Source organism: Mytilus edulis, chromosome 14 (genome assembly GCF_963676685.1).
Source record: "Mytilus edulis chromosome 14, xbMytEdul2.2, whole genome shotgun sequence".
Lineage (NCBI taxonomy): Eukaryota > Metazoa > Mollusca > Bivalvia > Mytilida > Mytilidae > Mytilus > Mytilus edulis.
In genome coordinates, this window is record NC_092357.1 from 31703866 (window position 1) to 31718169 (window position 14304).

A 14304-nucleotide genomic window follows, 5' to 3' on the forward strand; every position below is an offset into this window, starting at 1 on the left:
TAGTGATGATTCTTTAATTCATTTTTGAGTTCTTGAATTTTTATTGAGCTTGAATTTGGGGATCATATAAAACATGTTGTGATATATAAACTTATTATTGAGCAAGAATAATGAATGAGTCAGGATATACCTAGCATGACTTCCGTACAACCCCTGTGTTATTTTAAAAACATATATTATGTTAGTTTTTTTTCATGAGACGAATGGCGTATCATGCGCTCGAAGCGCAGCTGTTTATTTTTTCTTTATTTTTTTTTTATAGATATATTAGAGAAATGACGGAATGACAGAAAATACAATGCAATTTTCATTATAATTAATATTTCCAAATGGCATAACTCTTTTAAAGAATAGTTGATATGCACTGATTTTCGAACGTGTCCATACGATATCAGTTTTATAGAAAGTTGGCAAGAATTGTACACTTGAAAAATCTAATTAACCAGAAGTCCGGAAGGACAAACTGGGGAATGGACATGCGGTATATTATGTACGTGCTGTGGTGAAAAAAATATATAGTTGTTTACCAATAAAATTACGCTATGAGAGAATGATTTTAATTGCAACTAATCGTAATATATCCAGTCCTCTCGCTATTAATTCAATCATTTTTTTGCCAAATCAAAAATTTCAAAATTATAGTTTCTCTGTCTGGACAAAAGCATCCATTAGCAAATTGAAGAATCTCCTTTGTAAGATTTTGCTTCTGTTTTCTGACCACATAATACACAAGATGTGGTATAATTGCCAATTAGACAACTCTCATCAAGAGACAAACATGACACCGAGAAATTAACAACTATATGTCTTCAACAATGAGCAAAGCCCATACCGCATATTCAGCTATAAAAGGTCCCGAAATGACAAGGTAAAACAACTCAAACGAGAAAAGTAACGGCAAATTTGATTACTGTCCAAACGACGCTAACTTTTTTAAAATTCGTATCAACAAAAACGGATTTTCTCAGTGATAAAAACGTGAATTAAAGGATATTAAGGAGTATGTGTAATGAAACAGCAGCCAACCAAACAAAACAAAACAAAACAAAGAACAACATCTAGAGGTCATCATACAGTATGAAATAATAATCGAGTGTGTACAGTAAATGTACTTGTATGTCATGTTCTATATTGCCGACTCTTAAATTTTTGAAACTAAAGCCGTAAAAATTATCATCAGTCCGTAATAACTTTAATTTCTTGAGAAGTTTCTCACTTAGACCACAAACACAGAGAGGTATTTGTTATTTACATGATTTTACTTCCGAAAACAATGTTACCAATTTATAGATAGTACTTTACAAGTAATATTTATACATCTGAAAAATGTCGCCGGTAATTTGAAGCGATAACGTCGAAATTGTCTGCCAGCGACGTCGTGCACTTTAGCGCTAACGTTGAGGTTACAAAGGGGTGACGCAATTTTTTTTAGGATAAATCGTGATTATCATGGAATCCAGCACGGTGACCTATATTTTTTATTTGAGATTTGGAGAAAGCATGACAAAATGCCGTTTATGCAGAAAAATGATAAAAATGACATTTTCAGAAACAGTTTTTTTCCATTTTTTTAGGTTTAGAAAAATACCACTTTGAGCATCTGGTATAGTTATTCGTATAGTGATTTATTTTTTTCCTTATTGCCACTTATCGCAGCTTCAGATTGAACCCGATCTTAATAATTTACGACGAAGAATATCTGCTCCAAAAATTTTATAACATTGCCTAATTTTTTTACAAAATTGTACAAATCCACAATTTTCAGCCTCAATTTTCTCGAAAACAAGCACGGTGACCTATATTTTATTTTGTGTTTTTTTTTATAACTCGCCAAGGCCTACAACATATTTCAAAATTATAAAAATGACATTATATCGAGAAACTGTATCGGATGCCCTTAAATACATATTTGATCATATTTAAATACCGGGAAATAGTTAAAGGTATCACCGACTTAACTTTGTTAACATAAAGCACGTCTGGTGTACACACACAACTTTAATCCTGGTAAATATGATGATATATGTTATATGGGCACTTTAATTAAGACTCGTGCTAAACATTCACATAAACACTATAATGACAACATGTTTGTTATTATGGTATGCATGCTTCATTCGGTTATGATTTTTATAGACATTACGAAGACCTTGCATACAGCGTGATGACAGAGTTATATTTAAATGATAGAAAGCACGCTCGCCAGCTGTTGGTGACAGAAGTCAAAAGATATAATTCAATTACAATTTTTGAATTAACTGAAAAATTTTCACTGATGAAGTTCATGGGACATGCTGCATGTCAAACAAAGCTGAATAAGATTTGGAAGGGTCGTATAAAAGGAAATACATCAAATTTAAAGGTATTGTTTTTTAGCTGTGGCTAACATATACATCGATTATCAAAAATCCATTGAATGTTGCACGTGGTGTCTCCGAACTGTTGATTCTTTAAAACTGTGAACGAGTATCATAGAGCATTTCATTAAAGTTTCTACACTTTGAAGAGTATTCTCGTGCTGAAATCACTTCTAGTACAAACGCTTTGTAGTTTAAACTTAGAAAATGCATCAATGAAATTGACAAGAATAATATGATAATTGTAGCAATAAACTCATCATATATACCAGGACTAAATTTTATATATACGCCAGAAGTGCGTTTAGTCTACAAAAGACTCATCAGTGACGCTCGAATCCAAAAAAGTTAAAGTTAAGCCAAATAAAGTAAGAAGTTGAAGAGCATTGAGATCCAAAATTCCTAAAAGTGTTGTGATTCTACATTGTGAAGCGTATAGTCAACGCTTTGTGCTTTTGACCGTATTTGTTCGAAGCAATTGGTTTGCGAATAGTAGCTTGAGACTTTTTTTGGTTAACTAGAATGAAATTTGTCTGACCATTGGTGATGTTGGGGTTTATTGGTCAATAATAAGGACCTATATCACTTAAACTAAATCGATTTAGACAAGTGGTATTTGAAGATATCATTCGTTGTGTTTGTCTTAGTGCTAGATTTATAGAAATATACTTTGTACACTAAGTAAGAAACTCCGGTGTCAGAGAAGGCAGTAATCGGTTCTTATATAAATAGATAATCGATCATTGTCACTGTTTTGCCTTTTTAACATATTTTAATCGAGCGTCACCGGTGAGTCTTTTGTAGACAAAGCGCGCGTGTGGCGCAAATGTAAAATTTCAATCTTAGTATATTTTAAGAGTTTATTTACTCAAATAGTAACTTAATTGATTTTTTTCAATAGACATTTGTTAATAGTTGGCTTGAAAATATATTTTTTTCTTTCACTTGTTGCATGCAATTAAACAGATCTATTTAGTTCAAAGTGAATGCACACATTTATTCGTTTGGCTCTCAATACAATTTCTGTAAAATTACCTAACTAATGTTAAGCGGTTGCATCTATTGGTGCAAATGACAGATGTGTTGCTAATATGAGTCTAAGAGCCGAAACAACTTACCAAGAATCTATTCCAGAGTCAAAACAGAAACAACCATTGATTAACAGTATAATATCGAAATTCCTGACGTCATAACAAATTACTGTGTTAGTTGTTTAAATAGTTATGATAAGACGTTATTCCGGTAATTATCTAATCAACATGATCAAGTATTCCGAATTGAGTTTAATGGGCTGTATATTTTTTTTTCTGTTATATTATGTTTAATCATATTCATTTTCAACATATATTGTATTTTATAATTTTGTTTTAACGATACATAAGGTACTTCAAAACGTCATGAATTTTTAAATCGTCATGCACAATTGCAATCTAACCAATGGCGTGGTGTTGATATTGCATTTATTTATTATGAATTTATTTTTGGTGTGTGTGTGGGGGGGGGGGGGGGGGGGGGGGGTGGAGTATGAATAACGTGAATTACAATAAAATTAACTTTAGTCGATTAGTTTTGAAGCGAAAATTCAAACATTTTTCTTTTACAATTTGTTGTTGAAGTGTAAACAGGAACTGTACCATTTTGTTTTATATAATTATGTATCTATATATTTATAGGCAATAGTGTTTGCTGTTACTTTTTTCCCTATATTGAAATGGGACATACTGAAGTTAGACAAAACTGCCGAGAGAGCAATAAACAAAGTCACTCAATCGGACAAGGCGCCTACAAAAGACCAGCAGAACAAATCTACATGTTTACAATCTGTGCCTAACTGGATGAGGAAATTATATTACTTTTACAACGCACCTTTGATCAAATTTCTATTTTCTGTTGTAAGTTTTCAACCATTTTTTTTTAATATATCATTAATTTGTCATTTAAATGGAAATATAGCTATATATTTATATATATATACATCAATACAAATACAACAAAAAAGATACATGTAAAACAAATGAAATGAAGGGTTGAGATCCATAATCAATAACATAAAGAGAGGCATATGGGAATCAAAATGTACAAAAGAGGAGCTGGAACGAAATATCATATCTAGATAATGCAATTTAGTTTGTATGAGTGAAAATATGAATGATAGTTGGTATGTTCCGATCCAAGTGTCACTCAGGTTAAAATAAAGTTGTTGATGCAAATGTAATACTATAATAATGTGATAAGTGCTATATTGCTACCACTAAAAAGTATCTTAACTGTCTGGATTTGTTATTTCTGTTCGAGTAAATTAATTGTTCTGCGCAAGCAGTGGAATAAAGGAAAATGATGATATGCAATATGTGGACATTACAACTGTTCCTCTTATAATTCTCCCAAATAAATAAAGAAAAGGTCTCAAATTTCTCTTATCCAAACAAAGGATGTCTGTTTATTTGAGTGAAAGTTTGCAATATGCACTCATAACCATACCTAGTAGACATTTGTACACAGAAGTGCATTTTTACAGCTGATTCATGTGAAGGCCTATTCTAAATATTTGTGTTTTTAGAAACGAATATTCACGAAACATTTACAACAGGTTCGACTACAATTAACATTTAATCAACCAAACAGACATCTTCAGATAGCAAGTAGTTTTATTTTCTGATTTAAATTAAGAAACAGGGGAGGATGTGATAAACGGATAAGAATAATCATAAGTCGAGAAAAATTGACAATATCATGGCAAAAAAGACGAATGCAAAATACAACAGTTCACAAAACAATTAATTAACTGAAGCCCAATAATACCACTACAACGCAAATTCAAAGGTGTAAACCAGCGCCCATGGAGGGAAGGCAGATCCTATCGCAAATATGCGAACCATATCTCGTGTTGAGTTCTGAAACTCGAATATTAGTATTGAACATGTTAAAACGCATTAGTTTTCGTTATATCTAAAACCCTTTTTTTTTGTTTTGTAATTTTCAAATGGTCTTGTTTTTTTTTTAAATAGTTAACGTATGTGACAATGCTGGTGGTATTCAGCATGTTTGTACTGACAGATTTACATTCCATGGAAGAGAAATTTCCCTCAATTTATGAATACATTGTTTATGCATGGGCTGCATCCTCATTAATAGAAGAAATACGACAGGTAATTATACGAGTGCAATTTATTTTTTACTGCAATAACAAGTCTTGAGTGCAGTTATATGAACGTGAGGTTGAAGTTATTGATGAATAATTTGTATGACATCAAATGAGTAATATTCAGTTATTGGCTTGTTAGTAAATCAATTATGAGCAAGTTGTCACACATCATTGTTAGCAACATGTTCCTCGATGAATTCCATAAAAAAATAATCATCCTGAATTGATTCAATCATTAAGTTTTAAATATGTTGAAATGTAGCCCTTTAAAAAAAAAAAAAAAATTATACGAAAAGAAACTAACTGAAAAGATATGCGGGTAAACACGAATACCGAAAGCTAGAAAGGTCACATTTAATTTTAGATACAGTTTTAATATCAGAAGACAAAATAAACGCCCATATTAGATAACAATGTCATAATTTGCTAACACTAGACCATATTCAACGTTTCGTGTTCAACTGATAGTTGACATTCTTATAACATCAAATTGAGATTCTTCCTTCATTGATTTACTTCTTCATTGGTATGATTGATCGACTGATATTTTTCTTACTAAACTTCAAGCTGTAATTTGTTCAACCTTTTTTTTAATCGTTAAATGCACATGATACAAGAGGTTCACTAGTAACCAGTGTCGAATTACAGGTAGTTATAGCATTGCTCGATCTTATTTCTACAGTATCATGGAAGTTGTAATACATAATCATGACATTTTTGATACGTAAGTTGGTGTTAACATCGAACAAGCCAACAACGAAATTGAAAGTTTTTCAAATAGTATGAAATGTTCAAAGATAATGATAAGATTGTGTATGTTTACTTATATATGTGATATATTTGAAGTGAATAATGTTTTATTTTAAAAAAAAATAAGGTTTATAAATCCCTTTAGCAAATTTGACATATAGATTGATTTTTTTTTATTATAAATATCTTTAACTGTCTTGGTTCTTAATTTATACACCATTGTCTATGACAAATCGATTATGAGCGTTCCGAATTCAGGTTAATCCGTGATGGCACTTCGAACGCACGCACTTTATTACGTGTTGTTTTTTTTTAATTGACGCTGTTGAAAATACATTGAGATATCACAAACAGAATTTGAAAGGTGTTTTATCGTTGACTTCACTTTAAACGAGGGTACAGGTTTGATAAACAAGTAAAGACCATTTGATGCATCTGTTGTTTGAATTGGTTTAGGTTTAAGAATGCTTACTACTCTGTTTCAAAGAAACCATTTTTTTAAAAGTCTGTTACAGATTGATAGTATATAATTTAAGGAGCTGGAAGACACAAAACATGGATGATTCGTGTACTAAGTTTGAGATACAAGGCATTGATTTTGTCCGGATATAACTCTCTCTCTTGATTTTTCATACAGTTCTCATAATCAGCGTTGTCAATATAATGGAATTTGATTCGACTATCATACAATTGAAAGGTTTAGCTAGCTATAAAACGAAGTTCAATCCACCATTTGTTACATCAGAAAATGCCTTTACCAAGTCAGGAATATGAAAGTTGTTATCCATTTGCTTGATGTGTTTGAGCTTTTGATTTTGCCGTTTGATTAATGACTTTGCGTTTTGAATTTTCCTCAGATTTCAGTATTTTTGTGAGTTAACGTTTTTTCTTTGAAAAGGATTTTATAGGACTTTTAAAAATGGCTTTGTAAAATTATATGTAATAAAATTATGAAATGAATAGAAGGGGTAATTGAGGATTCTTTTGTATTGGCACTACATGAATAAAACCAGAGGATTCCGAATATCTTGCCAGAACTAAAAAATTAGAGGAGCAAAGAGTCACCTAGCATGCTTTCTAGTACAAATTATAAGAAAGGTAGCTCGAGTAACAAAAATGTTTATCAAAATGATTTACAATGGAAGTCATCGATTCAAAATTTTTTAAATGATTTGGCTGACCAAAAAATGGCTTTCAAGATCATTTAGTGTAATAAAATCAGAAAAAAAGGACTCTGTGGCCTGGACGGAGAGTTGTCTCATGCCACATGTTTTTACATTTATTGTTAATTTTCAAGATATCAAACCTAACTTCTATACTAAAACTCTGTACTCCACAATCCTTTGCTCTGAGGCTACCGGAAATTTCAATTTCGCAGCTACCCAACAGTACTTTGCGGGTAATATTCCTATGGTGTATCTCTTAGAAATCGTATTTCACTGTAGATAAGAAACTAAAAATAAAACAAAAGGGAGAAGGTCTGGTTCCATTAAAACTTTTAATCCCTCTGCAAATGTTTGCACCTGTCCTAAGGCATGAATCTGATGTACAGTAGTTGTCGTTATTTATGTAATTTATACGTGTTTCTCGTTTTTTTATATAGATTAGACCGTTGGTTTCTCCGTTTGAATGGTTTTACACTAGTAAATTGGGGGCCCTTTATAGCTTTTTGTTCGGTGTGAGCCAAGGCTCTGTGTTGAAGGCCGTACATTGACCTATAATGGTGTACTTTTATAAATTAATATTTGGATGGAGAGTTATCTCATTGGGCACTCACACCACATCTTCCTATATCTATATACATATAGAATTATGATACATGAGATAAAAATGCTGTAAACTGATTTTTGTGTTGGCCAGAAGGAAAACAAGTTCTTAAGAAAAATGTGTGTGTGTTACGTGCGAGTATTTTTGTATTGACCTATCGTGATCAATAAAATCACACGAGGATAAACAATGCGTCACATATACTACTATCTAGTATTCTTCAATATGGGATAAATACAATGATTCAATATTTGGTATGCTACCTTTTACTGAAGGCCCTATATATATATATTATATTGTATTATATTGATCTACTATTGACGTATACCCAACATCAACTTTATCTATGTAAAACAATACCTTTTCTTTCAGGCTATTGTTATGGGGAACTTTCAAAGTTTCGAGTGGAGGCAACTGAGCCTGAATGCAATGACCTGGTTCTCCTTTTGGACACTGTTTGAAATGTTGATGTACGTAATGTTTATTACGTCTGTATTTCTTCGATTAACAATGCCACCTGGGCGTTTTTATAATGCACGAATGATGTATGCAGTAACATTAGGAACATTTATCATAAACAGCATGCAGTTTTTTCTTGTTTCCAAACAGATTGGACCGAAAGTTATTATGATTGGAAGAATGGTTAGTAAGGATAGTGTAGTTTCTCTGTTGACAAATGATTTGAATAATTAATCTTGACGTTAATGAAATACTGTGGATTCAATATGATGTGATGTTTAACAGTTATCGTGGATTTCTAAGCTAGATTGAATTCTGATTATTTTAATAGGATATGAATTTGCCAAATGTTTAAGTTATCACTTTGGAAATATCACGGATTTGTTTCCCTTTAAATCACAAAAATTGGTACCAACGATACAACTGATGATACTGTTTGGAAATAAAAACTAAGCATATCGAACCCCTACCAAAAACTGCGGGTTATATAAGGTGTCCGGAAGGGTTAGCAGATCCTGCTCTACAAACTTTACTTACAACATGTACAAGTGTTTAAATGTTATAATCATTGATACCAAGATTAAAATTTTGTATTTGCGCCGGACGCATGATTCGTCTTCGAAAGACTTATCAGTGACCCTCAGTAAGCCAACTGAAGTGTGAAATTGAAGAGCATTGAGGACCAAATATTCCTAAAAGTTTTGTCAAATACAGCTAATAAAGGTAATCTTTTTCTAAGGTATAAAAGAGATCATCTATTCTTATATAATCATACAGATGTTCAAATATAATAAAAGCAAAAAATAAATTAGAAAATCTTTGTTGTTATTGGTTTTGGTAGGCGGCTTACTTATATTGTAATTGTTCCTAAAAAATCTATTGGAACCAAAGGTAGATTGGATCTTTAATTAGTAATAACGACATACTGTATAAACCTTAATTTATTTGTAGATGTTCGACGTCATTTTCTTCATCTTGATATTTGCTGTGTTTTTATTTGGCTTTGGAGTCATTTACCAAGCAACTATGTACCCAAATACAGAACCCGGATTTCCACTTTTTCAGAATATAATTTTTTTGCCATACTGGCAGTTGTATGGAGAATTGTTCCTAGAACAATTTTACGGTAACTTATGCATTAACAGTCGTTGTTAACGTGTGAATAACTCAGTTATGTCATTATATCAGTCACTGCAAATAGTATCTTTGTAAAATGTATAATACCATACTTTTTGTAACGGGATGATATATCATTCAAATTCTGATTCAATTCAGAAGATGTTTTAGGTCTTAATATATATGAGGTCATATAATATATTAAGACATCAAGTATATTTTTTCCATTCGTTTCATGTGTTTGATATTTTTATCCTGTCAATTGTTAAGTGACTTAATGTTTTGAATTTTCATTTAGTTCGGTATTTATAAGGTTTGTTTTTGTTATTGGCTTGTAGCCTTTCTGTTGTAAGCATTAAGAATACAGGTTTTTGTATTTCAATCGTATTCACTATTATTAGTTCTTGAAATAACAATTGCATTGCATGGAAATAATTGTATGTTTTTATGCAAATCGTTATTTAATAATGTGACTTACAAGAATGATAAACTTCAAAATGTTTAAGACATCCAAACAATTGTGTGACAATAGTTATCAAAGGTACCAGGATTATAATTTAGTACGCCAGATGCGCGTTTCGTCTACATAAGACTCACCAGTGACGCTCTTATTAAAATATTTATAAAACCAATCAAGTACAAAGTTGAAGAGCATTGAGGATTCAAAATTCCAAAAAGTTGTGCCAAATACGGCTAAGGTAATTTATGCCTGAAATAAGAAATTCCTTAGTTTTCGAAAAATTCAAGGTTTTGTAAACTGGAAATTTATAGAAATGACCACATTATTGATATTCATGTCAACACCGAAGTGTTGACTACTGGGCTTGTGATACCCTCGGGGACGAAACATTCACCAGCAGTGGCATCGACCCAGTTGTGTGGATACATGTAGTTATCAAATGTACATTGGTTGTTTTTTTTTTAATTTGAATATATAAGATATTATACTAAGAAAATATAAAAGAAATTTCTAAACAATACAATAATCATTGTATACGTTGTTACTACTTTTTTTATTCAGGAGCACTACCAGACGATTGTACTGAAAACATAGAACTATACAGTAATGGGACTATGGATAGATGTCCTGAAAGAAACCAGATAAATACATTTGTACTGGCCGTTTACATGGTGGTAACACATATAGTTCTTGTGAATCTTCTAATTGCGATGTTTACGTAAGGATGATAAATAACCGTTTGATGTATAGTTATCTAGTACTTTTAATTTTGTGTGAAAGAGAAGCTAGAAATATTGCATTTCAAAAGTTGAAAAATAAATTTAAATTACCATGGAAAATATAACAAACAAAAAGAAGACGACCATAAGAATATAAAAACTAAAGACTGAGCAATACGACCCTTATCAAAACCATCGATGCATTGTCAGATAACAAAGTAATATAGATCGTTTGCATTTTTGTAGTGTTCTATTTTAAATCTTGAAACAATGCCTAGCAAAATCTATCATATTAAATAATTGTTAAAAATGAGAATGGAAATAGGAGATGTGTCAAAGCGACAACAACCCGACCAAAGAGCAGAAAACAGCCGAAGGCCACCAATGGGTAAACATATAAAACCTTTGTTTATTTCTTACAGTATTTACTTATCCAAATAAATTCTGAGACTAATTTATCATTTGAAATTGATGAATAAGCCAGATTTTTTTTTTTTATAATTTACACAGATGTTTAACTGGAATAGTAAATGCGTGTTTTATAAATGCATGTACAGGTGCAGATTCTCTTTCTGTAAAGCACCATTCCAGCAGCGACTGCATATAGAGTAGTCTCTCCTCATCGATACGATATATATGGGTTTACGTTGAGGGTAGTTACTGCTCACCTGCATGGTAACGATGTTGTTTGTTTTTACATTCTGTTTGATTTGTTTCTATTTGCACTCGGAACCTCCTCTTTATATACAACGTCGAGGATTTTTAACGACTTTGATAGTCGGAGTTGTTATATAGTTATTGACATCACTGTTCTACTTCTGCACGCAAATCGAATATACAGGATCCACAATGCTAACTCTGACTAACATTATAAAAACATATGTCCCTCATGATGAAAATTTTCGGTTGACGATGTAACAATTTGTTTTTGATAAGACATCTTGAGAATACGCCTATTGTAATAAAGTAAAAGCGTAGATATAAAAAAAATAGTAACCCCTGTATGTATAAATGCTGATAGGCAAATCAATATATATGATGCTTAACGAGATACAAGAAGATGTGGCATGAATGCCAATGAGACAACTTTCCATCAAAGTCGTAAAAGAAAACTATTAGAGGTAAAGGACGATCTTCAACACGGAGCCTTAGCTCACAACGAATATCAAGCAATGAAGGGCTTCAAAATGACTACTGAAAATCCATTCAAACAAAAAAACCAACGATCTAATCTAATTTAAAAAACGAGAAAAACTTATAAAGCACATTAACGAACGACAACCACTGTATAAAGTTCCTGACATATGACAGGTTCAAACACATGTTGCCAGTGTAAACGTTTTAATAGGTGCCAACATTCACTCTTACCTAAAATAACTAGTGTAACAGAATAAAATGTGCATTTTTTTCTTTATTGAATCTTAGACATACGTTTACAAAAGTTCAAGACAACAACGAACTGGTTTGGAAATTCCACAGATTTTCGCTCATTGAGGAGTATTATGATAGATCGTCATTGGTACCACCATTTATAATCCTCAGTCACCTTAGGATATTTATTTTGTACATTAAAAATAAATGTACAGGAAATAAAAGAAAAAACAAGTTTAGTAAGTAATACGTATTTATTACAAATGAAGTAGGTAAATTGTCAATAATCAACGGCTTCAATAAGCAAAATGGTATGAATAGGTCAACATGATCCTCAATAAAAGATATAAAGCTATTAAATCTGCAAAGCGTTCAATTGTAGCAAGTGAGTCTGCTATAAATTGATTAATTATTGTGAATAAAATCATTCAGACAATGATCTTGCCCTGCTATTATCACAACGTTTTCCTTATAATGTAAAACACTGAAACGTGTTCTATGTTAAAAATAAATCAGGTCATCGCTTGTATATTTTTTTCTTATGGTCATTTTCTATATTGGTTCTTTAAATTGCTGGTTATTTTTTATTTGGTGTTATTTCAACATCAGGGACACAGTTATATGCAATATGACCTTTCTGCAAATGACTCAATCGAAATGAAAGCATATAATTCTGACTGCTACAAGAAAATGGTTATATTTTGAAACATTTACCATAGAGCAGTCTATTTACTAGATAATCAAAATGTATCAATGGTTATTTTACCTGCAGTAATCATTAAACACTCCTGGCATAAGTTTTGAAAATAAACATCCGTTTCCACTATACGCGTTTGCATAATAATATATAATTCACAGCAAAAACTTACTTCTGTGTGCATCAAGTTACCTCCGGTAAGAACAAATCTCTATTGGACATTAGTTCTTTATAGGCGGTTACATTCGGATGTATCATGTAAGCAAAATATATGTTCCTTATATTACTAGCATCATTGTATACGAGTGAGTTATCTGCTCTGTAATTATACCAATCGTGTCTTTGTCGCGATGGTGAAATGTTGACCCTGGTTAATTGACATGAACAGTTTGTGGAGATACTTTCCTAGGATATGTGGTATCCATCTATGACACAAATTCAATTTATGCACGGCACAAAATTCAAAGCAACAGCTACTGTATTGCTGTTCATATTTTATAAATGGTCGCACTCATTGTTTCTATATACTAGTTTCTCTAATTCTTTGTCAATTTATTCCTTTCTGCAACCATTGTATTAAACAAAATATTCAACGTGTGGTTCGTTTGATCTCAGTTCTTCTTTGGTTAAAATCCAATTATGACGTCGAATTGTCTTGTTTTCCTCAGAATTTTCTATTGTGACGGCATGAAAAAAGGCGACCATGCCTGATGACGATACATAGAAAGGACACATCTTTTTGCAGATCAGTTGCAAAGAAGGAATACGTTTGCCTTCGTATTGTTTTAAAATCATTAGAGAAACAGATTCTACCACCAAATCTCTCTCTCGGCGAGCCTCGCGTGTTAAATTAAAAAATTTAACTGTCTTGAGTGGATAATTATCGTTTCACACTCAATGCAGTGGTATAATCTATAGATAGTAACATAGCATTTACATCCCTGTATATAATGAAACTATCGGATAATTTAGTGCTTACTGATTCTAAAATAGTAATCTTGTCACGTCTACTTGTTTTAAAAAAAACGTGCGACAAACGAAACTGTTGATAGTATTTACAATCGGACTAAGTCTATAAAATGTATGTTGTCATGAGACAGAAATAGTGAAGATATCAAAAAATTTCCAACAAGTTATGAAATGATTTGATACAATCAATGATCATTATTAAAATGGGACAACTGCATGTATGGGAGCCGAGAAAAAAACTTTAATTATTGTGTTCGTACCGGATGTCGATTAACGTATATTAAGGATGTTCGCTTGTCATATTTTGGAATGTTTATCAGATTTCCGAAATCCTATGGTTTGATCTATTTGAATGCTTGAACATTTTATGCCCATTGACCCCCATTTTTCTTTTGGTAAATCTTGTACATGTATAATTATAAGCCATTTGTAAAAGTCTTATGATATCTTGTTTATTTTCTAATAGATTTTGAGAAACTTGTCAATGATAAAGC

At 31.8% G+C, this 14304-nt stretch overlaps 1 protein-coding gene across 1 annotated transcript in view; it reads left to right on the forward strand.

Moving 5' to 3' along the window:
• The window catches only part of LOC139504121 (transient receptor potential cation channel subfamily M member 1-like), a 31932-nt gene that overhangs the window by 15705 nt on the left and 1923 nt on the right, over positions 1-14304 (forward strand). The window contains exons 15-21 of the mRNA XM_071294182.1: positions 2137-2362; positions 4031-4249; positions 5366-5506; positions 8392-8661; positions 9430-9604; positions 10616-10772; positions 12199-12383. Coding sequence (XP_071150283.1) covers positions 2137-2362; positions 4031-4249; positions 5366-5506; positions 8392-8661; positions 9430-9604; positions 10616-10772; positions 12199-12383 — 1373 coding nt within the window. The remainder of the gene's footprint in view (positions 1-2136; positions 2363-4030; positions 4250-5365; positions 5507-8391; positions 8662-9429; positions 9605-10615; positions 10773-12198; positions 12384-14304) is intronic.